General features: G+C 45.9%; 1 protein-coding gene across 5 annotated transcripts in view; it reads right to left on the bottom strand.

Moving 5' to 3' along the window:
- LOC144486545 (NACHT, LRR and PYD domains-containing protein 3-like) overlaps positions 1–27,096 on the bottom strand; it is an 83,817-nt gene extending 56,721 nt beyond the window's left edge. For 3 of the 5 annotated variants that reach the window (XR_013496279.1, XM_078204595.1, XM_078204598.1), the window contains exons 1-6: positions 26,974–27,096; positions 21,245–21,407; positions 12,814–12,909; positions 7,441–7,607; positions 4,805–4,976; positions 4,653–4,718 (exon numbers count right to left, since the gene is read on the bottom strand). Coding sequence is in view for 4 of the 5 variants with exons in the window: in XM_078204595.1 (XP_078060721.1) it covers positions 4,653–4,718; positions 4,805–4,976; positions 7,441–7,607; positions 12,814–12,877 (469 nt within the window). In the remaining variant the exon portion in view is untranslated. Of the gene's footprint in view, positions 1–4,652; positions 4,719–4,804; positions 4,977–7,440; positions 7,608–12,813; positions 12,910–13,770; positions 13,899–21,244; positions 21,408–23,538; positions 23,735–26,973 lie in introns of those variants that run through there. The other 2 variants (XM_078204596.1, XM_078204597.1) reach the window with 2 other exon arrangements.
- Between the last annotated feature and the right edge of the window lie 415 nt (positions 27,097–27,511).

Genomic DNA, 27,511 nt, shown 5'->3' with positions numbered 1-27,511 from the left:
TGGTGGGGCATTCTAGGATGAGAGGTCATAGTCTTAGGATGAGGGGCAGCAAATTGAAAACAAAGTTGAGGAGAAACTCCTTCTCCCAAAGGGTTGTGAATCTGTGGAATTCGCTGCCTTAAAGTGCGGTGGATGCTGGGACAGTGAGTACATTTAAGGAGTTAGACAGATTTTTAATTGGTAAGGGAGTGAAGGATTATGGGAAGGAGGCAGAAAAATGGGGATAAAGAGCATATCAGCCATGATAGAACGGATGAGCGTACTGGATGGGCAGAATGGCCTAACTCTGCTCCTATATCTTATGAACTTATGCATACTTTAATGGGGATTGTAGATAGACCCACAAACTGTAGTGGTGAGGTTGGGGATGGTATTTAAAAGGAAATTAGTGATGCATGTGATAAAGGAACATCAGTAATTGTGTGTGATTTTAATCTGCATATAGACTGGCCAAGTGAAATCAAACACAATAACGTCGAGTAGGAATTCCTGGAGTGTATACGGAATAGTTTTCTGGAACATTCTATTGGTAGTGGGGAAAGTGCTATAGTTCATTAATAGCACTTGAAAACAGTGGCAGGATTGGACAGTTAGCATGGATATATGAAGTGGAAGTCTTGCTCGACAAATCTACTTGAATTTTTTCCAGGAAGCAACTAGCAGAGGTGACGAAGGTGAGTAAATGGTTGTGATTTATTTGGACTTTCAGAAGGCTTTTGACACGGCCCCAGGTAAGAGATGAGCCTGTAAAATTCAACACATTGATTTGGGAGCAGTGTATTGAGATGGACAGGAAATAAGCTCGCAGGGAGGAAACAGAGTAGCAATAACTGGGTCTTTTTCCAAATAGCAGACTGTGACTATTGGGATACTGCACGGATCGGTGCTGGGAGACCAATGAAAGGGTTAATGTCACCCAAGCTGCTATGAAAAAAAAGTTCTTATAAAAGTTTTCAGATACGCACCAAAACCAGTAGTTTAAGGGGACTGTGATTGGTTTTAATCTCTGAATGATGTGAGCTTAATCAATAACTGAGTGGATTGAGGTAACTCCTAAAATGTGATTGGAATATGCTAATTACCTAGAATTGAATTTGAGGCTATAATTGCTTCTGTATTTAGGAATTCTGTATTCTGGCTAGTGACAGACTGTGACCCATGACTTTCCAGAGTCTTCACTACGTAGATGATTAAAACAGCTGATAAAGAGAACTCTGTGACTTGGTCTAGTTACTTGAAAGATAAAGTTGTGATCAATTAAAAGGCTGATACCAATTACTACAACATCACTTATTCATGATATATATTAATGATTTAGATGAGGGGACTAAATCTAATATCTCCAAATGTGCAGACTACACAAAACTGGGCGGGTGGGTGAGCTGTGTGAAGGATGCAGAGATGCTTCCATGTCATATGGAGAAGCTGATTAAGTGGGGAAATGCATGGTAGATGTGGTATCATGTGGACAAATGTGAACTTAGCCACTTTGGTAGCAAAAACTGGAAGGAAGATTACTATCTGAATGGCTATAGATTAAGGGAGATGTGCAACGAGACCCGTGTGTCATCGCTCACCAGTCACTGAAGGTAAACATGCTAGTGCAGAAGGCAGTAAAAAAGGCAAGTGGTGTGTTGGGCTTCATACCAAGAGGATTCGAGTACAGGAGCAGTGATGTCTTGTTGCAACTACAGGGACTCGGTGAGATTACACCTGGATATTACATGCAGTTTTGGACTCCTTATCTGAGGAAGGTTTTTCTTGCTGTAAAGGGAGTGCAGAGAAGGTATACCAGGCTGACTCCTGGGAGTTCTCCAACCCCGCTGACCCGGCCCTGCCCCCGCCGACCTGGCGCCCACCTGACACCACCCCCGCCGGGGTGCAGAGAAGGTATATCAGGCTGATTCCTGGGAGTTCCCCACCCCCAATGACCCGGCCCTGCCCCCTGCCAACCTGGCACCGCCCCCGCCGGGGTGCAGAGAAGGTATACCAGGTTGATTCCTGGTATGAGGACGTATGAGGAAAGATTGAGTCAGTTAGGATTATATTCACTGGAGTTCGGAAGAATAAGGGAGGGATTTCGTAGCAACCTAAATTCTAATAGGACTAGACAGGATAGAGGTAGGTAGTATGTACCCGATGGCGGGGATTTCCAGAACGAGGGATCACAGTCTGAGGATACAGGGTAGACTATTTCGGACTGAAATGCAGAGAAATGCAAAGAGTCATGAGTCTATGAAGTTGACTACTACAAAAAACCTTGAAGCTGAAACATTGTATGTTTTCAAGAAAGACTTATCTATACCTCCAGGAGCTAAAGGGATCAAACAATTTGCAGGGAAGATGGGATCAGGCTAATGAGTTGAATGTTCAACCATGATCATAATGAACGGTAAAGCAGGTTCGAAGGGCCGAATGGTCTACCCCTGCTCCTACTTTCTATGTTTCTCTGACATGATTTTGCCTGCACACTTTCCTGCTCACATCACACCTGGATAGTGTGCACAGTTGATGTTACCCCCCAACATAGAACGTAGAACATTACAGCGCTGTACAGGCCCTTCGGCCCTCGATGTTGCACCGACCTATGAATCTAAAGCCCACCTAACCGACACTATTCCAATATCATCCATATGTTTATCCAATGACCATTTAAATGACTTTAATGTTGGCAAGTCTTCTACTGCTGCAGGCAAGGCATTCCACGCCCTTACTACTCTGAGTAAAGAACCTATCTCTGACCTCTGTCCTATATCTCTCACCCCTCAATTTAAAGCTATGTCCCCTCGTGCTAGCTATCACCATCCAAGGAAAAAGGATCTCGCTATCCACCGTATCTAATCCTCTGATATTGTATTCCTCTATTAAGTCACCTCTTAACCTTCTTCTCTCTAACGAAAGCAACCTCAAGTCCCTCAGCCTTTCCTCATAAGACCTTCCCACCATACCAGGCAACATCCTAGTAAATCTCCTCTGCATCCTTTCCAATGCTTCCACATCCTTTCTACAATGCAGCGACCAGAACTGTACACAATACTCCAAATGCTACCGCACCAGTGTTTTGTGCAGCTACAACATGACCTCATGGCTCCGAAACTCAATGCCTCTACCAATAAAAGCTAACAGACCGTATGCCTTCTTAACAACCCTATCAACCTGGGTGCCAACTTTCAGGGATCTATGCACATGGACACCGATATCTCTCTGCTCATCCACACTACCAAGTATCTTACCATTAGCCCAGTACTCTGTAATCCTGTTACTCCTTCCAAAGTGAATCACCTCACACTCAACATAGAGTGGACAAGTCACAGAAGAAAGCTACAAAAATGGTTAACAACTTTGCGAAGCTCAGCTACATGGTTTATTTACTTTGAAGTACAGATACAAACTCTAATTGAAAGAGGTCTAATCAATATCTGAATGATATAGAATCCCTTCTGATCGATGATTCCAGTCATCAAATTGTGTGAGACCTGATAACACATGTTTGAACTACGTAAATGCAGGAATAGAGTGGATGTTCAGCGTTTCGTTATCTCCAGAGAACTATGAGCCTCTGTAAGATGTTTCGAGTAGCTGTGTTGACTCTAAAGAGGGAGCCAGACGAATCCTGTCTGGCACAGAGACTGCATCATGTGGAAGAGAAGTGCATATGAGGAACAATGGTTCAACGTGATCTGCACGATTGGAAACAATCAGCTGAGGGATTAGAGGGGAATATTAAACACAGCATTTTTCCATATCAACTCTGGGCATTTCTATTTTTGCTGCTCCAAGAAGACTGTGTGGTCATTGTTAGTGGCAGGATTTGGACTGGGAGGCACCAGTGGAAGATGTCTTTCGCCATGATGCTTGAACCCTTGTTATCTTTGTTTGATGGACCTTCTGGGATTTTCCTGCTCAGTATTTTGGTTTGTGTTTGTTTAGAATGATTTCCATAGATCCATAGAATCCCATCAGTGCAGATGGAGCCCATTCAGCCATTCAAGTCTGCACCAACTCTTCAATTCAGCATCTTACCAAGGCCTCCATATCCCTCCCTCCCTATCCCCGTAACCCCACACATTTACTATGGCCAATCCACCTAACCTGCGCATCTTCAGATTGAGAGAGAAAACCGGAGCACCCAGAGGTGTTCCACATAGACACGGGGAGAACGTGTAAACTCCACACAGACATTCACCCGAGGCCGGGATTGAACCCAGGTCACTGGCACTCTGAGGCAGCAGTGCCAACCACTTTGCCACCGTGCCGCCCCAGTGCAGATAAGCCTTAACTTCTGGCTCAAGGCTCTACTCTTTGCCATCCAGACCATTCATGCACACACATAAGGTTTGTATAAGATTCATAGTGTAGCAAGATTCTGTAAAGTGTATAAGACATCAGAAATAATAGAAATCAGCAGCTGATTAAGTGAAAAGATGCCATGGCAATGTATTAACAGAATGCAAGAAAAATTCTATGAATTGCAATTTGAATCTCTGCATAGTTGAGGATCAATGACAAAACCCCAATCATGTTCAACCCTGTTACCCCAGCCTTTGACTTTCTGATTCTCAGGTTTTTGACAACCTCTTAAACAAAGGCTGTAATTAATCATTCTGATTCTCAGAAGTGAAATGGTTTACATTCTCAATTTCATCCCTTACCTTCCAGGTGACTGGGCAATTCAGATAAACCTTGTGCAATGTTCATGTCATCGAATGCATCAGAACCTGTTTAAATAAATTCATGAAATCAAATCAGTAACACCGGCAGTATTTAAATGGGAAATTAAAATCGCTGTGTGATTTTACCGTACCAAGCTCCTGTATTTCTTTCAGTATTTTATCCAGCTTTGGGACTCCATGACGCATTCTCACAAAGGATTCCCACATCACCCTTCGAGCCCGAGATCCTTTTTCCATCACCAGATTGAGCAGAAGTTTGGAACTGTCCGCCCGGTTTCCATTATCCACGAGCTCAGTGACTTTCTATGAAGAATAGTGATGAAGAATAATGAGACGCAGAGTGAAAGATAAACACTGAGAATGAGAAGGAAAGGATCTGCTCAGTGATGGGATTTCCCAGTTGCTTTCAGCTCAGAAATCAGTCACTGGGCCGGGTCCTGATCCATAATAAACATGGACTGAAAATTCACTTCACATCTCATTCCAGCCATTAACGATAAAGAAATTAGAATAAACTAAAGTAGAATCAAAAACATATTTCCAGGAGAGTGAGGAATCACTGAGAATCTGCAGTATTTTAATATAATTAGTTGTCTGTCCTTCAAGTCCAACATGACATCTGGTTGGTTATTGATTGACAAAATGATCCATTTTATTCTCTCAATTCCTGCTGCGTCACTGTGATTTACTCCGAAATCCTGAGGTGATGAGGCATTCTTTCCCCCAGGAAAAGGTCATAAGTCTTTGGAACTCTCTTTCTGAAAAGGCCATGGACCAATTCTAAGACGGAGGTAGATGGACTCTTGGTAAGCAAGGCGGGGTGATAGTTTATAAGGGATCAGCAAGATGCAGATTTGAGCTCACTATCAAATCGGCCACAATGTTGTTAAACAGCGGAGCGGAACAGCCGACTCCTGCTCTCGGTATGTAAATAAAACAGTGGCGAGTCAGAACTCAGGTGGCAAGGGCAGGATGATTCTGATTGTTACGTTAGTTAAATAGAAGAATGGAAAACCTAAGATGAAAATTGGCTGATGAATTAACATTTGACTAATCCAAACACCGACTGCTGATTTATGTCAGGAGAATGAAGCAATAATAATGCTGAAAAATCTAATCATTTAATCATTTCTATTAATTAACTCAAGTGTCAGAAACAGAATGTTATTTGTCAAATTATTTCTGTCATAAAAGCTCAGTAGGGAGGATTGATGAGTTAGATAGTTGAGAGATAAACACGTTGAAGAAGTGGCTGTGCAGAGTCAGAGCAATGGAGAATTTCAGACTGGAGTTTACAAAGGAAAGTTTCAAATTCATTAACTCATTTAATATAGAATATTGCTGCTGCCTCACAGCGCCAGGGACCTGGGTTCGATTCCTGGCTTGGGTCACTGTCTGTGTGGAGTTTGCACATTCTCCTCCTTTCTGTGTGGGGTCCCTCCGGGTGCTCCGGTTTCCTCCCACAGTCCAAATATGTGCGAGTTAGGTTGATTGGCCATGCTAAAATTGCCCCTTCGTGTCCTGAGATGTGTAGGTTAGAGGGATTAGCGGGATAATATGCAGGGATATGGGGGTAGGGCCTGGGTGGGATTGTGGTTGGTGCAGACTCGATGGGCCAGATGGCCTCTTTCTGCACTGTAGGGTTTCTATGATTCTATGATTACGGCCTGGGTCACTGTCTGGATGCAGTTTTCACTTCCTCCTTATATCTGCCTGGGTTTCCTTCAGGTGTTGCGGTTTCCTCCCACAGTCCAAAGATGTGCGGGTTAGGTTGATTGGCCATGTTAAAATTGACCCTAGTGTCAGGGGGATTAGCAAAGTAAACGTATCGGGTTACAGGAATAGTGCCTGGGTGGCATTGTGGTCGGTACAGACTTGATAGGCCGAATAGCCTCCTCCTGTATTGTAGGGATTCTGTAACTCATTCTATGAATCTAGACCGTTTGGAGACTTGGGTGGAGAAATGGCAGATGGAGTTTATTCCAGACAAATGTGAGGTAATTCATTTTGGAAGATCCAGCAGGTAGGAATTATATAGCAAATGGTAGAATCCTTAGGAGTATTGACAGGGAGAGAGATCTGGGCGTTCATGTCCATCAATCACTGAAAGTGGCAACGTAGTCAAGAAGGCATACGGCATGCTTGTCTTCATCAGTCAGAGCATTGAGTTTAGAAATTGACAGGTCATGCTGCAGCTGTACAGAACCTTAGTTAGGCCTCATTTAGAATATTGTGTATAATTCTGATCACCACAGTCCCAGAAGGATGTGGATGTTTTGGAGAGGGTAGAGAAGAGGTTTACCAGGATGTTGCCTGGTCTGGAGGGTATTAGTTATGAACCCGGTTTGCTCTCATTGGAATGACAGAGGTTGAGGAGTGACCTGATCGAAGTTTACAAGATTATGAGCGGCATTGACAGAGTGTATGGTCAGATGCTCTTTCCTTGGGTAGAAAAGCCAAGTACTTGGGACATCGGTTTAAGGTGTATAGGGAGATGTTCAGAGGAGTTGTGCGAGTGAAGTATTTTTTTTACACAGAGGGTGGTGAATGTCTGGAATGTGCTGCCCGGGGAGGTGGTGGAAGCAGGTATGATAGCGGCATTTAAGGGGCATCTAGATGAATACATGAATAGGATGGGAATGGAAGGATTCGGACTCAAAGAGCATATTGTTTTAGTGTCAGCAGATATCATGATCGGCGTAGGCTTGGAGGGCCGAAGGGCCTGTTCCTGTGCAGTACTGGTCTTTGTTCTATCCCTCCCTCTTACCCGATGCTCTTGTCCGGTGAAAATCCTCTCATACGTTAACGATAAGCTGACTCCATCCACTCCTCCTTCCATCGCCTGTTCAAGTCTGTCCCGGTGGAATTTTGTCAATTTGAACAGTTGGTAATCATCACACTTTGTCAGGAACTGAGGAATTGTGGAGTTTGGATCTGTAAACACAAATGGAGAAAAATAAACACATTTCTGTCAATGAATTCCTATTAATGTTGTTACACTTCCCTTTACAGCGAGCAACTAAAGCCTCCTGTGAGCCACATTATCAAACACCTTCTGGGAACACAAACATTCAGTGAAAGCATATTTCACCTGACTATAATCACCTTTGCCCCAAATCCATTCCCACCCTTGGTTAACAAGATTCCATCAATTTCAAATATAAAATGAACATTTTTAAAATTGCTCACTGGGTGTGAGGGTTCCAGGCAAGGCTCGAAATTGTTGTGTATCCTTAATTGTTTTTGGAAAGCTGGTGAAACACCGTCTTGAACTGCTGCAATTTACATGGTGCATATACACAGTACTGCTGGGAAGGGAATATCAAGACTTCTATACAGGAAAAGTGAAGCAGCAGCAATATTGTTCCAAGTAAGAATGTTGTGTGGATTAAAGGGCAATTTACAGATGATGGTATCCCCATGTATCTGCTGCCCTTGTCCTTCTAGGGTGGCAGAGGTCTCGGGTTTGGAAAGTGTTGTTGAAGGAGCCTTGGTGAGGTGCTAAAATGCACCCTGTAAATGATGCACATTGCTATCACTTGCATCGGTGGCAAAGAGAATGAGGTGGTGGATGGGTGGTGTCAATCAATTGAGCTACTTTGTCCTGGTGATGTTGAGCTTCGAGTGTTCATGGAGCCACAGTAAACAAATTGCAAATTTTCCAGTTGTGCCTTGTACATTGTAGACTTTGGTGAGACAGGAGATGACTTACTCTCCAAAGAATGCCCCACATCTGACTGCTCCTGTATTTATGTGGCTAATCCAGTTCAGTTTCAAGTCAAAGTCACGGTGACCAACTCTGAGGTAAGGAAATACCTCTGGCATTGGAATGGGCAGGGGAGCGGCTACCAAACCTGGAATTGCTGGGGCAGAGGAGTTTGCAGTAGATTGCTTCTTGATGGGTCAGCGCCAGAAAGGCTGTGCCTCTGCGAATACACACAGCGCATGTCCAGAATTGGAAACACAAAACTACAGGACAAAGAGCATCCTGGCAGGAGACAACCCAGAGATACAGGGCTCAAAAATAGGACAGTGCAGAAAATCTGGATGTTTGATTACCTTGGTCAAAAACAATCTCCAGATCTAGATGTGTATACGGCTTGTAGGAAGGGACTAAAGAAGGAAATTAGGAGAGCCAGAAGGGGTCACGAGAAGGCCTTGGCAGGTAGGATTAAGGAAAACCCGAAGGCGTTCTATAAATATGTGAAGAGTAAAAGGATGAGACGTGAAGGAATAGGGCCTATAAAAGGTGAAGGCGGGAAAGTCTGTACGGAACCAGTAGAAATGGCAGAGGTGCTTAATGAGTATTTTGCCTCGGTTTTCACGGAGGAGAAGGACCTGGGTGGATGTGCTGCGGGCTTGCGGTGGACTGAAATGATTGAGTATGTGGACTTTAACAAAGAGGTTGTGCTAGAATCTTTGAATGGCATCAAGATAGATAAGTTGCCAGATCCGGATGGGATGGACCCCAGGTTACTGTGGGAGGCAAGGGAAGAGATTGCAGAGCCTCTGGCGATGATCTTTGCGTTGTCGATGGAGACGGGAGAGGTGCCGGAGGATTGGAGTATTGCGGATGTGGTTCCTATTTTCAAGAAGGGGACGAGGGATAGCCCAGGAAATTACCGACCGGTGAGTCTAACCTCAGTGGTTGGTAAGCTGATGGAGAAGTTCCTGAGGGACAAGACTTATGAGCATTTGGAGAGGTTTAGTATGCTCAAGAATACTCAGCATGGCTTTGTCAAAGGCAGATCGTGCCTTCCGAGCCTGGTGGAGTTCTTCGAAAATGTGACTGAACACATTGACGAAGGGAAGGCGGTAGATGTGGTTTATATGGATTTTAGCAAGGCCTTCGATAAGGTCCCCCATGCAAGCCTTCTAGAAAAAGTGAGGGGGTATGGGATCCAAGGGGCTGCTGCCCTGTGGATCCAGAACTGGCTTGCCCAAAGGAAGAAGTCTCACAACACCAGGTTAAAGTCCAACAGGTTAATTTGGTAGCAAATACCATAAGCTTTCGGAGCGCTGCTCCTTCGTCAGATGGAGTGGAAATGTGCTCTCAAACAGTGCACTCACTGTTTGAGAGCACATTTCCACTCCATCTGACAAAGGAGCAGCGCTCCGAAAGCTTATGGTATTTGCTACCAAATATACCTGTTGGACTTTAACCTGGTGTTGTGAGACTTCTTACTGTGTTCACCCCAGTCCAACGCCGGCATCTCCACATCTTGCCCAAAGGAGGCAGAGAGTGGGTATAGATGGGTCTTTTTCTAAATGGAGGTCGGTCACCAGTGGTGTGCCCCAGGGATCTGTTCTGGGACCCTTGCTGTTTGTCATTTTCATAAATGACCTGGATGAGGAAGTGGATGGATGGGTTGGTAAGTTTGCCAACGGCACGAAGGTTGGTGGGGTTGTGGATAGTCTGGAGGGATGTCAGAAGTTACAGAGGGACATAGATAGGATGCAAGACTGGGTGGAGAAGTGGCAGATGGACTTCAACCCAGATAAATGCGTAGTGGTCCATTTTGGCAGGTCAAATGGGATGAAGGAGTACAATATAAAGGGAAAGACTCTTAGTACAGTAGAGGATCAGAAGGACCTGGAGGTCTGGGCCCATAGGACTCTGAAATCGGCCCCGCAGGTGGAGGAGGTGGTTAAGAAGGCGTATGGTGTGCTGGCCTTTATCAATCGAGGGATTGAGTTTAGGAGTCTGGGGATAATGATGCAGCTATATAAGGAGTACTGTGCTCAGTTCTGGTCGCCTCACTACAGGAAGGATGTGGAAAAGATTGAAAGGATGCAGAGGAGATTTACAAGGATGATGTCTGGATTGAGTGGCATGCCTTATGAGGATAGGCTGAGGGAGCTCAGTCTTTTCTCCTTGGAGAGACGTAGGATGAGAGGAGACCTAATAGAGGTGTATAAGATGTTGAGAGGCACAGATCGGGTGGACTCTCAGAGGCTTTTTCCCAGGGTGGAAATGGCTGCTATGAGAGGACACAGGTTTAAGGTGCTGGGGGGTGTGTACAGGGGAAATGTTGGGGGGAAGTTTTTCACACAGAGGGTGGTGGGCGAGTGGAATCGGCTGCCGTCAGTGGTGGTGGAGGCAAACTCAATAGGGTCTTTTAAGAGACTCCTGGATGAGTACATGGGACTTAATAGGATGGAGGGTTATAGGTAGGCCTAGAAGGTAGGGATATGTTGGGCACAAATTGTGGGGCCGAAGGGCCTGTTTTGTGCTGTAGTGTTTCGATGTTTCTAATGTTAAGAATGGCCAATTCAGTGATGGTAATGCTGAACTGACTGTCAGACGCAGATGGTTAGATTCTCTCTTGTTAAAAATCATCATTCCTTGGCATTGTATAGCACAAATGCTGCATGCTATTTGATCAGCTGGATAACTCAGAGCCAGGACATCCTGCTTGATGGTAGCTTAAGTCTTGCCCTGACCCACTTCATGGTCCTGTGACCCTTACTTTGTTCAGAAAATTCCTCGTCACATGAAGGCAGACACTTACATTTTCAGCCTACACCGCCTTAATGTCGGATTCCGCCTCGATTTAGGCTCGAGTACTAGGCGGCATAGTTAAAATAAGGAGCCCTTTCACAACATGAAAACACACAAGAAATGAAAGCATGAGTAGGCCACCAGTTCCTTCAAGCCTGCCCCGCCATTCAGTACAATCATCGCTGATCGATGCCGGCCTCAACTCCTTTCCTGTGCCATTTCCCCATAGCCCTGCATTCATCCATCGATCAAATATTTATCTACCTCTGCTTTAAATATTTTGCATGATCCAGTCTCCATCCACCTTTGGAGCAGAGAATTCCAGAGATTGACTTTCAGGAGTGAAATTAGGAGAATATTTCCCACACAGGAACTCTCTTCTGTAAGTTATGCGACATGAGAGCTGATCTAAATGTCTTTGACATCACGGGAATATTTGACCAGTTGTGATATTAGGGAGTCCGGGTAGAACTGAAATCAATGGGAATCAGGGGAATCTTTCCACCGGCTGGAGTCACACCGAACAACAATTGTTGTGGTGGTTGGACGTCAGCCATCTCAGCTCCAAGAGTTCTTCAGTGATGTGCGAGGCCCAAACATCATCATTTGCCTCATGAAAGACTCCCTTTCATCAGAAGGCCAGAAGTGGGGATGCTGACTGATTGCACAATGTTCATTTGATTTCATGACTATTCCAATACTGAAGCAGTCCTTACCCATATAATACAAAGAAGACTATACGCATTCATTGGATGCTTAGTGGTAAGCACCCCCCAGTCCCTCTCATCCACAGCACTACCCACCCAGCCCCACCCACCCTGCCCGCTCCCACAGCACCACCCACCCAGCCCCATGCCCCAGTCCCACCCTGCAATCCCAACCACCCACGCAGCCACCCCTTGCAGTTCCACCCACCCAGACTCTGACCCCCACCCACAGTCCCACAGACCCAGCACCCGCCACTGCACTCCCACCCACCAAGACTCCGATCCCTCCCCCACGTCCCACTCGCACAGCCCTCCCACTGCAGTCCCAACTGTCAGGCCCCCTCCCTGCAGTCCCACCCACCGAGCCCCAAGTGCCCCTCACCCATGCCCCTTACTGCCCCCCCCCACACACCCCCCTCAGTCCCTCACTCCGGCACACCCCTCCACTCAGTGCCTCACTCCCACCTCTCCCCCCCCCCGCCACTCAGTGCCTCACTCCCACTCACTAATCGCTCCATTCGCAGCGAATGTTGGGGAGATCCAGCCCCACTGCAGTTTGCCCCACCCAGAGATGCCTTTGCTTCTTTCTCACACGAGCCTTCAGCACGCTGTTCACTGTGCCACCAATCGTGGTTTGTTTCTCCCAATCACAGTATAATAGTCGACAAATCAGCAGCAATGGGAGAGAGAAATTACCTCTGATTGGAGGATCAGCTCCAAGCAGAATCCTGAATTGAAGCTCAGCTGTTTTACAACAATTTGAAAACTTTCTCCGGGACCACGTAGAGGAGCTTTGCGAGTCACACGCAGCCCCCTCGGGCCGAACCTTGGATAAACCTGCTCTCGATGGTCACTCTCTCCCACTTTCCACTCAGTCCCTGTTTGAGCTGCAGACAGGATAGAAATTATGTTTGTATTTTTGTGATCCTACCTGTGTCCATTCTCATTTTTGATGAGGCTGTTGGATATTCTCTCCTGTTTGAACCTTCAGCCATGATATTGACAGGCCTTGCCTGATTCTGAGACTCTGTAATGAGGATAATATCAATGTCAGGATCAGATGTAAGTATTGAAATCAGAAGCAGGGCGTTGAGATCTTGACTAATATGCAAGATATATTTCAGAATATTACAGTCTCATATATGTTATCGTGATATTAGTAACAGTTGTTTCACAAAGTACCAGTTGCCATCATCACGTCCGTTGAAAAATCGTTTTCCCTTTCAATCCGATACCCAATTTCCAGTTTCCACTTTGCTCTCCAAAGTCATTGAACATGTTGTTACCTCCCAAATCCATGGCCATTTTTGCAGGAGCACCTTGCAGCCAAGTTTGAACCTGCCACTGCTCTTGAAATCACAACTGCTATCCTACCCGACTCTGACAAAAGTCAATGCAGTATCTTCAATCACCCGACTGCAGCCTTTAGCATCCTTGACCATGTTATCCTTCTCCAACTCCTCCCTCTTGTCGTGCAGCTGAGTGGAAATGCATCAAAGGCCCCTGGTTCAATTCTTATCTATTCCTTTCCATCCAGAGAATCAGTGACATTGCTTTCTCTTGCCACTCCCACATCATTATCACTATCATTGGCCCTCTTCTATTTCTCATCAACATGCTGCCCCTCGGTAACCTGGCAGCAGGTTCAACATGCAAACTGCTGATATCCAGCTCTACATTCTCACTGCTCTGAAACTCTGCTTCCTGAATCCTGACTAACTCACACCACGTCTCAGTTCATTCACCCGAGTTCACCAACTCTCACTGTCTCACAGCCTGACAACACCTCAATTTTAAAATGCTCAAACTAGCTTTTCAATCTCTCCATGGCCCCTGTCTTTCTATTCATGCAGCCTACAGCAGCCCTAGAAGCCAGCGACATCTCTACCTTGTCCAATCTGACAAGTTGTGTATCTCGAGGATAATTTGTCCACAATCCAGGCCAAGTCCTGAGCTCCGGAATTCCCTCCCGAAGCCTCTCGGCTGCTTTACTTTTCCCTCTTCTCAGATTCGCCTATAAAAGATTAACAATCTGACAAAAATTAGTCACCTGCCCAGCGACCCCTTCGAATGTTTTATGTATTTGTTTTCCCACTGAATTGTTCTCTTGTCGAGTGTCTTGGGATGTTTTGCTACGTTAAAGGTGCTATACAAATGCACGTGGCTCCATATTCTCCACTCGTGTGGACGTGCCAGTGTCTGTGTCCCTATACCTGTACACCTAATCAAACTCAGCTATTGTCCTCTCCTTTCTCCGATATGGAAATGGAAAAGTGATTCAGACATTTAATTTCTTCAAATTAGAATTGGAAGTTATTCAACAGCAATAATTTACAACCAAGGTTTAAAACCAGCAATGTAAAATGCAGTTACTGCATTTTACATTGCTGGTTTTAAACCTTGGTTGTAAATTTGTTAAGATTTCATTCTTAATCTCAAAACAACTCAAATGTTAAGATTTCATTCTTAATCTCAAAACAACTCAGATTTCCAGTGTGTTTGATTTTGTGAAAACAATATCCCAAAGCACAAATTCATTCTCCCTTATGGGTCTCTTCAATTTAACACTAAATTTACAATATCATTCTAGCGAGGCTCTGAAATCCACATCTGGTCATCTGAACAGATCCGGATTTATTCCTCATCCACCCCAATGACCCGGCCTCGCCCACACCGAGCCAGCATCAGTTATTGGGTGAAGCCACAGTGACTTTCAAGAGGGCCCCAGAAATTTCTCAGTGCCTCGAAATGGCTGCAATGCAAAAGATATCCAGAAGGCCAATGGTGGTGCGGAGAAGGGGGCACTGCATCAAGTAAAGAAAGAGGCAGCAAGAAGAAAGGTGAAAGCAATGGAATGTGTCAGGTGTTGAGGGACACACTATGTGGATCATTGCAAATGTTTTGATGCTGTTAGTCACCACTGCAACAAAAAAGGGGCGTTTAACGAAGAGCTGCAAAGATGCTAAGAGCAAGTCAAAAGCGGAGCAAGGGAATTCAAATTTGAAAAAGCATCAGTCAGCTACACATCACCTGGAGAGCTCAGAGCAGATACAGGAGCAAAGGATTCCATATAATTCCATAAGACTTCGGGTAGCAACGGACAAGGACAAGAGTGGCCCTCGGTTCTATTGGACGCGGGACAAATACATCCAAATTAGACAGGATCAGGGGAATGTGGATTGGGAGCAGCTCTTTGAGGGCAAATCCACGTCTGGCATGTGGGAAGCTTTTAAAAGCCAATTGACTGAAATGCAGGACAGGCCTGACCCGGAAAAATGAAGGATGGAAATGCCAGAATTCGGGAACCGTGGATGAGAAGGAAAATTGTAAGCTTAGTCAAAAAGAAAACATACAATAGGTCGAGGCAACTAAAAAACTGACAAAGCCCCTGAGGAGTCGAGAGAAAATAGGAAGGAACTTAAACGCCAAATTAGGAGGGCTAAAAGGGGCCATAAAACATTTTTAGCAAACAGGGAGAAGGAGAATCCCAGGTCTTTTATGCATGTATTCGGAGCAAGAGGATAGCCCAAGAAAAAATAGGCCCACTCATGGGCAATAGAGGGAAGTTATGCGTGGAGTCACAGGAAGGCGGTGAGATCCTTAATGAATACTTTGTATCCGTATTCATCAAGGAGATGGGTGTGAAGGATGTTGAGGCCAAGAATAGGTGTGTGAACACTCTAGGGAATGTCAATATATCGAAGGAGGAAGTGGTAGGTATCCTAAATTACATTAAGGTAGACAAGTCCCCGGGGCCAGATGGGATCAACCCCAGTTTAGTGTGGGAGGAAAGAAACAGGGGAGTAAAAAGATATCTTCCCATCCTCTTTAACCACAGGCGAGGTTCCAGAGGACTGGAGAGTAGCCATTGTTGATCCCTTGTTTCAGAAAGAAAGCAGGCATAATCCAGGAAATCAGGGGTTGGTGAGCCTAACGTCTGTGGTGGAGAAGCTTTTGGTGAGGATTTGTGCACATTTGGAAGAAATTGACTAGCTTGTGTCAGGCAGCATGGTTTTGTAGGGGGAAGTCAAGTCTCACCAACTTGATTGAGGTTTTTGAAGAAGTGACAAAGATAATTGATGAGGGAAGGGCTGTGGATGTAGTTTATATGGACTGTAGTAAGGTGTTTGTCAAGATCCCACATGGCAGACTGGTACAACAACTGAAATCACAAGGAATCGGGTGGGCTGGCTGGATGGAAACAGAACTGGCTTGGTGACAGAAGACAGACAGCAGGATGTTATGGCTGCACTCGTCCCAAAACCGTAAAATCCAACCCAAGGTCAACGGACCTTTCCATGGTCCACCCCTCGGCTTTCCGATTCCCATGGTGGGTGGAACGGGAAAATTCGCACCAGAGAGCAGCAGGGAAAGGGTATTTTTTCAGAATGGTGACCTGTAGCTCGTAGTGTTCTGCAGGGATCAGTGCTGGGACCTATTTTGTTTGGAGGAAACGTGGGTGGTCTGATTAGTAAGTTTGCGGGTGACACGAAGATTGGTGGAGAGGGTAATAGTGCTGAGTTTACAACAGGATATAGATAGATTGGAGTCTTGGGCACAGAAAAGGCAAATGAAGTTTAATCTGGATAAATGCGAGGTAGTGCATTTTGGAGGATCAAGTTTATGTGTGAATTGTACTGTAAATGGCAGAACCCTTTGGAACATTAAGACACAGAGGGATCTGGGCGTGCAGGTCCACAGTTCCCTAAAAGTGGCAACATAGGTGGCCATAGTTATTGAGAAGACACATGGTCGGGGCATTGAGTACAAGTGTTGGCAAATCATGTTGCAGCTATATAAAACCTTGGTTAGGCCGCATTTGGAGTATTGCATGCAGTTCTGGTCGCCACACTACCAGAAGAATGTGGAAGCTTTGCAGAGCACAAATAAAGTTCACCAGGATGTTGCCTGGTCTCAAGGGTGTTGGCTGTGGCGAGAGGTTGAATAAACGAGGATTGTTTTCACTGGACAGCCAGAGGCTGAGTGGAGACCTGATAGAGGTTTAGAAACTTATGAGATGCATAGACATGATGCAAATTCAGAAGCGTTTTCCCCAGGGTGCAAGTGTCAATAAAAGGGTTCAAGGTGAGAGGGGGGCAAGTTTGAGACAGATGTGCAGGGGAAGTTTTTCACGCAGAGAATGGTTGGTGCCTGGAACATGCTGCCTGAGGTGGTGGTTGACACAGGCACATTTGCAACATTTAAGGGCATCTGGATGGGTATGTGAATAGGGAAGGAATAGAGGGATACAGACCGAGTAAGGGCAGAAGGGCTTTTTAGTTCAGTTAGCGCATCATGATCGGCACAGGCTTGGAGGGCCAAAGGGCGTGTTCTTGTGTTGTACTTTTCTTTGCTCTAGCAGCATTCTTACATATTTAATGTGAGTGAGGGGCATGTAAAACCTATCTATGCAATAGCAGAGGTCGGTGGAAAACAAACCAAGATGGTGATGGACACGGGAACCTCTGCATCTGTGATCAGTGAAAAGACCAACAAGACAACTTGGGACTCTGACAAGGCGCCAGCCCTTACTCAGACAGGGATCAAACTTCAGATGTACACCGGAGAGCCCATACCATTGCTTCCGGTGTTAGAAATGGACATTGCACACAACAGAAAAGGAGCAAGAAAAGGGAAGGAGCCTTATCTATAGGGCATGGCTGGCTCAGTGAAGTTCTGTAGAACTGGGATGAAATAAAGCACACAAAGGTGATAGAGGATGCCATTCAGAAATATTCTGATGAACTGGGCACATTGCGTGGCTCTATAGTGAAGTTGTTTGTTGATCCACAGGCTATCCTCCTCGCTTTTTCAAGTACAGGACAGTGCCCTACACCATGAAAGGTAAAGTGAGGGAAGAGTTTGATTCCAAGCCTTTGCAGCCACTCGATGAGTCCATTCAGTTGGGGAGCATCAAATATCCCTGTTATTAAAAATGATGATACTGTGCGTACACGTGATTACCTGGAGGCCTGGAGTTTGTTTTCAAACCGTTCTGGGAACAATGGATAATCTGTGACAAGGTTTTCCTCCTGTCGCAGTTCATTTTTATCTTAGAAGAATAATCTTAGAAACCCTACAGCGCAGAAAGAGGCCATTCGGCCCATCGAGTCTGCACCGACCACAATCCCACCCAGGCCCTACCCCCATATACCTACATATTTACCCACTAATCCCTCTAACCTACGCATCCCAGGACACAAAGGGCAATTTTTTAAGCTTGGCCAATCAACCTAACCCGCACATCTTTGGACTGTGGGAGGAAACCGGAGCACCCGGAGGAAACCCACGCAGACACGAGGAGAATGTGCAAACTCCACATAGACAGTGACCCAAGCCGGGAATCGAACCCGGGTCCCTGGAGCTGTGAAGCAGCAGTGCTAACCACTGTGCTACCGTGCCGCCCTCTAATTACAGGGAAAACTGAGGAGGAACACCTCAGCACCCTGAACCAAGTGTAGAGTCTTCAGAGGCAGGATTGCATCTGAAGCGCAGCATGGGAATTTTCCAGGCACAAACTGTGGAATATCTAGGTCACAAAATCATAGTGCAGCGTTCATCACTTGGAGGAAAAAAGCTCCAGATCCCAATCATGTGTCCGAGCTCAGGTCATTTTTGGGTTTGGTAACTATTACGGGAAGTTTTTGCCAGACCTTACAGCAGTGTTGGGACCACTGTATATACTGCTTCACAAAGAAACCAAATGAAAGTGGGGGGTCAGCATAAAAGAAAGCTTTCAAGGATGTGAAGGCACTGCTGCAATTAGCTAATCTGCTCGGTCACTTTGAACAAGACAGGAACTCATTCTATCATGCAATGCCTCATCCTACCGTGTTGGGGCAGAACTCCCTCATCTGATGGAGGACAGTCAGAGCAAGCCATTGGTTTTGCATCTCATATGCTGACAGAAGCTGAGAAGGGATAGTCTCAGTCAGACAAGGAAGGTGTAGCCATCGATTTCGCTGTGAAACATTTTCATCAGTATCTTTATGGTCTTTCATTCACCATATGCACAGACCATAAGCCATTGATGAGTCTTTGCAGTGAATCCAAGCGCATTCCCCCAAGGCCTCAGTTAGAATACAGCACTGGGCTCTCACACTGTCACCAAACCAGTATAACATCGTGATCAAGGATGGCAGGGAAGGACAATGCAAACGCAGACACAGACACATGTAGTCTTCCTTTACCAATGTGCCGACCACAGGAAGAAAATGCTGCTGTGGCAAGGACTGCCAGTGGACTCTGCTTTTGGAGTGGATGACAGACATTCCTGTTTGGATTCTCAACCTACTCCTACACTCATCAATCCACATCAACTTTATATGCTGCTTCCTTTGATCCGACACAATCCTTGCTTTGTTTCCATTAGCCATGATTGGAACACATTCCTTTCTGGGTTTCAGATTGTATTGCTATTGTAAACTATGTATTAATTCTATAAATGTTAGCCATTGTCTGACAAACTTTAAACGTAGTTTTTCCCCCAGTCCACCACAGCCAATTTGATCCTCACACCTTCAGTTTTTGTTTTAATTTAATGCCCTAGTTTCTAATGCAACTGAATCACTTTCAAACTTAAATGTAAAATTCTATCATGAATTATACTGTGAATGGCAGAACCCTTGGGAACATTAACATATCTCGGGACCTGGGCGTGCAGGTCCACAGTTCTCACAAAGTGGCGACACACGGTGGCCACGGTGATTAAGAAAGCAAATAACATGCTTGTCTTCATCAGCCAGGGCACCGAGTACAAGAGCTGGGAAATCATGTTGCAGCTATATAAAACCTTGGTTAGGCCGCATTTGGAGTAGTGTGTGCAGTTCTGGTCACCACACTCCCAGCAGGACCTGGAGTTTTGAGAGAGTGCAAAGAAGGTTCACCAGCACGAGGGTGTTGATTATGAGGAGATTGAATGAACTAGGATTGTTTATACTGGAAAAATGGAGGCTGAGCAGAGACCAGATAGAGGTCTACAAAATTATGAGGGACATAGAAAATTGGGAATGAGAAAATTGTCGTTCTCGTTCACCTGGCACTATGTGGATGTGTCAATTACAAGAGGGCACAGGTTCAAGGTGAGGGGGGGGGGCAAGTTTAAGTGAGATGTGCAGGCAAACTGTTTCACGCAGAGAGTGGTGGGTGCCTGGAATGCACTGCCTGAGGGAGGTGGTGGAAGCAGGCAGATCGAGTAAGGGCTGAAGGTTTTTTTTTGTTTCGTTAGGGCATCAAGATCGGCACAGGCTTGGGGAGCCGAAGGGCCCTGTCCCGTTCTGTACTTTTCTTTGTTCATTGTTATGATAACACTTTCCGAAAGACTCCTTTACATTAACACATGTAGTCTGTTTTTCGATTCCCGAGTTGGTTCTTCAATATACTATTCTAGAAAATGGCTCAGGATACTTTCAAACAATTCATCCCCCACAACATTACTAATTAGGTTTCACCGAGTCTCGATGCAGATTGATTACTGCATTACCCTTCTTAAACACACCTCGAACTTCCTGACGTACCGGAGATTCACATTCCATCTGCTGCTGGGTGACCTACAAACACTTCACACCAATGGTTTTTGCCCCTGGCTGTTTCTTAGGGTCACCCAACTGATTTTACACTTCGATCTTCAAGAACTAAAGGTCATCTCTGACTACACGACTAAAGCCCTCTTTAATTAACATAATTGCCCCACCACCCGCTTCCATGTTTAGCCTTGCTGCTTTGTCACTTGCCATCTCAGTTTCGAACTTCCTTGCCTGTCTGCAAGAGTGTCTCTCTCTCTCCACCTCTCTGCTTTTCCTTTTCTCCTTCACTCCTGTCTGTGTCTGTTTGCCCTGGTCTCCCTCTCCTTCTGCCTTGCATATCTGATTGCTTTTGTCTATCTCCAAATCCCGCCTCTCACATGGTGATCCCCTCGCCTGGCTCCCACCCACCCGATTTCTCTCCACTAACTGGTGTCCGTACTTCTGCCTCTGGTACTGAGATCAGTCAGATTGTTACCCCGGCAACAGAGGAAATCCATCAGCAAATATAACTGAAAACGGAAATAACAAAACCACCATCACACACCCTCAGTTCAGTTAAGAGGAAGATTAACCCAGAACAGTCAGTTTGTTTTAAATTAACACTGAAGCTGCAATTCCAATATTGCACAACTGATATAACAAGAACAAACACTGCGGTTTTATTAAATTAAAGTTTGAGACAAAAACTGATCCGCTTGACAGTAAATAACACTTTATATCTGAGATAACTGGACTCAGTGCTCAGACTCTCCATACCTCTCACTCAGCATTTCTGACCTCACCTTGTAACCTTTCTGCACTGTCTACAGGACCAGAATAAATGCAACTTTCTCTCACCTTCCTCTCCAGAAAATAGACGGAAGTTCTTTCAATCTCAAGGTCTCTCTCCGGTTGGCACTCTCACAATCCTGTGCTGGTTCACCTTTTAGTCCTGCAGTCCACACTCCTTGCTTACTTCCAGCTGTGGATTTTCTCAATCAATCCAGCATTCACCGGAGATCTGATTAAAGCAGGAGAGAAAAAAAATGACAAATAGTGCCAGGTGAACGAGAACGACAATTTTCTCATTCCCAGGTCAGCCCATAAACCAGACCTGAAAGAAAGATTCAATAAGACGGTTGGAAATGTTTCAATTAGAATGACAATTTCCTCAATCCTGGGACAGTCCATCTAGTGAAGCGAACAGGGAATTTCAATAGGAGTGTTGAAAATGTTTGAATTGCTGTGTTTTCATTGGACACATTAATGAAGGTTACACAGTGTCTGATCAGACTATCCTAATTTTCAACATGGGGTTTCATAGAATTCCGACAGTGCAGAAGGAGGCCATTTGGCCCATCGAGTCTGCACTGACCAGAATCCCACCCAGACCCTATTCCTTTAACCCCACATATTTACTCTGTTCATCCGCTGACACTTGGGTCAATTTAGCATGGCCAATCAACCTAACCCCCACATCTTTGGACTGTGGGAGGAAACCCGAGCACCTGGAGAAAACCCATGCAGACATGGGGAGAATGTGCAAACTCCACACAAGAGGCCAGACTTGAACCCGGGTCCCTGGCGCTGAGAGACACCAGTGCTAACCACTGTGCCGCCTATATGTTTTTTTTGAGTGAAAAACAGAAAATCGCCATTTTCTCCCCAAGCTAAGGATGAATGTTCAGGAAAAGTGTGTGTTTGAAAAGTGTAACAATAACCACAGATGTTCTCAGTGTTATGAAGCGGTTAATTCTCTCTATTCAGCCCAAAATCACCCAGATACACTCAGTGTTATAATGCCCTCTCGGTATTCAGGTTAGATCACCCAGATCAAGGGGCGGCAAGGTGGCACAGTGGTTAGCACTGCTGGTTCACAGTGCCAGGGATCCGGGTTCACTTCCCAGCCTTGGCTCACTGTCCGTGTGGAGTTTCAACATTCTCCCCATGTCTGCAGGGATTTCCTCTGGGTGCTCCGGTATCCTCGCACAGTCCAAAGATGTGTGGGTTCGGTTGATTGGCTATGCTAAATTGACCCGAGTGTTAGGGAGATTAACAAGGTAAATATGTGGGGTTATGGGTAATAGGGCCTGGATGGAATTTTGTCGGTGCAGAATTCATGGGCCGAATGGCCTCCTTTTGCAATGCAGGGATTTTATGATTCAACGATATTTTCAGTGTTGATGGTCTGTTTTCAGACCAGAATCACCCAGATATTCTGTGTTATAATGCTGTGCGTATTCAGACTAGAATCACCCAGATATTCTGTGTTATAATGCTGTGTGTATTCAGCCTGGAATCACCCAGATATTCTGTGTTATAATGCTGTGTGTATTCAGACTAGAATCACCCAGATATTCTGTGTTATAATGCTGTGTGTATTCAGCCTGGAATCACCCAGATATTCTGTGTTATAATGCTGTGCGTATTCAGACTAGAATCACCCAGATATTCTGTGTTATAATGCTGTGTGTATTCAGACTAGAATCACCCAGATATTCTGTGTTATAATGCTGTGTGTATTCAGCCTGGAATCACCCAGATATTCTGTGTTATAATGCTGTGTGTATTCAGACTAGAATCACCCAGATATTGTGTTATAATGCTGTGTGTATTCAGACTAGAATCACCCAGATATTCTGTGTTATAATGCTGTGTGTATTCAGCCTGGAATCACCCAGATATTCTGTGTTATAATGCTGTGTGTATTCAGACTAGAATCACCCAGATATTCTGTGTTATAATGCTGTGCGTATTCAGACTAGAATCACCCAGATATTCTGTGTTATAATGCTGTGTGTATTCAGCCTGGAATCACCCAGATATTCTGTGTTATAATGCTGTGTGTATTCAGACTAGAATCACCCAGATATTCTGTGTTATAATGCTGTGTGTATTCAGCCTGGAATCACCCAGATATTCTGTGTTATAATGCTGTGTGTATTCAGACTAGAATCACCCAGATATTGTGTTATAATGCTGTGTGTATTCAGACTAGAATCACCCAGATATTCTGTGTTATAATGCTGTGTGTATTCAGCCTGGAATCACCCAGATATTCTGTGTTATAATGCTGTGTCTATTCAGCCTAGAATCACCCAGATCTACTCAGTGTTGAGGCTGTTTCTATTCAAACACTGTTATTCGTTAACCGTTTTCTCTCGCGTGCAGTCGGCAGGCTGGCGCATGCGTGTTGCCGGCTGTGACGGTCTATGTGCATGCGTCACCAAGACCAGCGTTTCAATTCTTTCCATCTTCTCATAGGTGCATCTAGATGTCAATCATTATCCAATAGAAAGCTCAGTTCTAGTAATGCTCATTGATTGACAGAATTAAATCCAGGAAATACTGGAGAGAAAAACAGAGAGCAAAAAGAAAGAGAGAGCATGGTTTCTCATCACTGTGAACACGTTGATGGGACATCAGTTCCTCAGAACGTTTAAAGCACTTCTCACAATCTAGGCATTTGAAAGGTCTCCCCCCCAGTGTGAACTCACAGGTGTGCAGCGAGATTAGAAGATGTCTTGAAACCAGTCCCACAATGAGAGCATCTGAACAGTGTGAACAAGTTGATGGGACATCAGTTCACTGGAACTTTTATAGCACATCCCCCAGGGCGGCACAGTGGTTAGCACTGCTGCCTCACAGCGCCAGGGTCACAGGTTCAATTCCTGGCTTGGGTCACTGTCCCCGTGTCTGTGTGGGTTTCCTCCGGGTGCTCCGGTTTCCTCCCACAGTCCAAAGATGTGTGGGTTAGGTTGATTGGCCATGCTAAATTGACGCTAGTGTCAGGTGGTTAATAGGGTAAATAAGTAGGGTTATGGGGATTGTCGTCGGTGCAGACGCGATGGGCCAAATGGCCTCCTTCTGCACTGTAGGGATTCTATGGTTCAGGGAGAGAGAGGGAGAAAGAATGAAAAACAGAAAGAAAACGCTTCAGAGAGAGAGATCTTCCCTTCCTTCCAAACACCTTGTGACTGACTCCCTCCCTATTTCTTCAATCTTCCCCATTCAGTTTTCCTATTCTCCACTGCTCTGACCCATGTGTGGAACAACATTACTTTTCATTGATCAGACTCTGTTCCAACATCAGCAGGAGTTAATTGAGGAACCTCACCACATCAAGGAACCACAGCAGGTATTTACAAACTTACAGGAACAGGAGTAAGTGAACACTACCGAGTGTTTGCACTTTCGTTCAATGAGATTATTGTTCATTTGTTAGTGAACAGAATCTATCAGGGTGGCAATTCACTGAACAGCCACTACTCAATTTGTCAAAATAATTACAAATTTCAGAAACCATAAATTTGTACAAAGTTTGTTCTAACCACTGCAACCTGCAATTGGTTCCCCTCCACCTCTCAATCCATCTCTGCCTCCCCCCCCCTCAATCCATCTCTGCCTCCCCCCCCCCTCAATCCATCTCTCAATCCATCTCTGCCTCCCCCCCCCCTCCCCATCCATCTCTGCCTCCCCCCCTCCCCGCCACAACCCTGTCCCTTCTCCCTCAATCCCTCCCCCCTCCCAGGGGTGCAGCAGCTGCTGACAAGGAAAGCCCTCTGCATTTCTGCAAGGTGACTGACTGTGGACTGTTGGCATCCGAGGGAAAAGTCCAGAGATTGAGATGCCAGTGAAATTCTGCATCTTGCAATTCGTATCTTAACAAATAAACCAAATCAACAAATTGAGGGATGAATTAAAATGCAGCATCCTAAAAATGAACAGAATCTCGAAGGAAACTTAAACAATAAAGCAAACTATAATGAAAGGGGTTAAAAACACACTCCAGCCCTCAGTGCCCACCAGGTAAGGAAAGCCTCTATGTTGCCAGCAGAGATCACATGCTCCCTTTCACCTGGCAGTGAACATAGCTGCAGTAGATGGGAAAAGAGTTGGGACAGACGACCCACTCAACTCCCCGTTGCCTGGACCTATTAATGGCCAGCTTGGCCAAGTCCAGGAGCAGGCTCATGAGGAGCTTCTCGCCCATTCCCGTCCCCCTCCATGACGGGTGCCCAAAGATCGACGCTTGGGGCTGAAGTCCCACCAAAAAAGAACGTTACACATTTCTCAAGAAACTAAAAATGAAGTGCAGCCTTTGACAACTTACATATATGTGGTCTATGGACTCCACAAGGCTGCAAATTCACAGACGTATTTTTAAGTCTGTGAACCAATTCAACCTGTGACTGTATGGTGTTGCTGCAGGCAAACCCCTCCACCCTAGGTCCTGATGATAAGGGGGAGGACTCACTCATGAATGGCCATCCACTGGGGACAATACCTGGCAGGGTGTGTCCGGACTGCGGGCAAAGTCAGAGAGGTGAAAGTTGCTCAGTAGAAGCCCAGACAGGGCAAAAGGGCGGAGAGGGGATTTTCATGAGGCACAAACATTGTGGGTACCAGTTCTTCTCTCTCTTCAGAGATAGAGTTTGGGGCCACGGTGACAAAACACGTGTTGCACTGTGAATGTGCACATATCCTCGTATTCAATCAAGCTCTCAGTTTTCTTGCATTTGTTGCTTGTGCGGCTGTAAAAGCAATTTAGTTTCATGTTCTACAAATGCTCATACAGGGCCCAGAATGAAATAACAGAGAAATCCATTACTGTGTTTACTCATACAATTTAGATGGTGTTTCCACAGACACGGCTTGGATTGTAATAACAGATCTTTCTATGAAACATTGAATCATCCAATTGCTGCAGTGCAGGAGGAGGCCATTGGGTCCATCCAGTCTGTACCGCCCACAATCCCACCCAGACCCTCTCCCCGTGTTGACCCTGCTAATCCCCCTGACACTGAGCAGCAACTGAGCCTGGCCAGTGCCCCTGTGCTGCTGATGTTTGGAGAGTGTGAGGAAAGGGCCGCAGACACGGGGAGAATGTGCAGACTCCACACAGACAGTGAGCCAAGGCCGGGAATTGAAGCCGGCTCCCTGGCGCTGTGAGACCGCAGCACCAACCACTGAGCCACCGCGCCGCCCACAATGTAACTGACCGTCCCCGCTCTGTTAATATGATACAAAGACGGGCTGTATTTACACAGGAAACCGACATTTTAATCCTCAAGCTGAATGTTGTTGGAGTTGAAACTTTTTCTGGGCCGTTAATTCCTCAAACCCGGAAATACCCGGATACGCAGTGAAAAAACCGCAATGCGCCTGCGCGCAGTAGGAAGCGGGCCGCACCCTCCCGGAGTGAAGTTCGCGCAGGCGCATTCGGGGCTGCTTTCCAGCTCGCAGATTGGTCAGCGCCCGGTCACGTGCTGTGAGCGGGCAGTGACTTCAGACCCCCCTCTCCAACCTCGCGCAGAAACCGTTAACGGCCGCGCCACGTGACCGCGAGCCGCTTTCACTGAGTGGGCGGGACCTCACTGCACCCTCATTCCCCATTGGTGCATTCTGCTGTCCGTCAAATAAACACAGCCAATAGGAAGCCGCTCCAGCAGAATGATTGGCAGCCAGTGTGGGCGCACTCGGGCAGCTTGTGATGAAGCAGCGATTCGCTGCCACTGGGGACAATCCCAGTCAGCGAGAGTCGGCGCCGCTGAAGTTGAGACTTTTTCTCTTATTTAATTCCTTACCGTTATTCAAAAATTCGGCATGAACGCCGCTGGGAAAGCCCCGCACACGCAGTGAGAAACGGCACGGCGCCTGAACTCCGCACTCGAGACAGCGGCGGCTGTTTGTCCGCTCGCCGATTGGCCAGATCCAGGTCACGTGCTGTGCGTCGGCAGTGACGTCAGAACGCCCCCTCCAGCCGCGCGCGGAAACCGTTTAACGGCCGCTTCCAGCCACGTCACTGAGTGGGCGGCACCTCATTGCGTCATCATTCAGATTTACATACAGCATGGAAACAGGCCCTTCAGCCCAACTTGTCCAGGCTGCCCCTGTTTTTAAACCTCTAAACTCGTCCCAATTGCCCACATTTGGCCCATATCCCTCTATACCCATCTAACTAAATGCTTTTTAAAAGACAATTGTCCCCACCTCTACTACTCCCTCTGGCAGCTCGTTCCAGACACTCACCACCCTGTGTGTGAAATAATTGCCCCTCTCACCTTCAACCTCTGCCCTCTAAGGTTTAGACTCCCCGACCTTTGGGAAAAGACATGAACTATC

Source organism: Mustelus asterias, unplaced genomic scaffold (assembly GCF_964213995.1).
Source record: "Mustelus asterias unplaced genomic scaffold, sMusAst1.hap1.1 HAP1_SCAFFOLD_389, whole genome shotgun sequence".
Classification (NCBI taxonomy): Eukaryota; Metazoa; Chordata; class Chondrichthyes; order Carcharhiniformes; family Triakidae; genus Mustelus; species Mustelus asterias.
The sequence above is the reverse complement of the archived record's forward strand: the minus strand, read 5'-3'. Positions and strand labels throughout refer to the sequence as shown.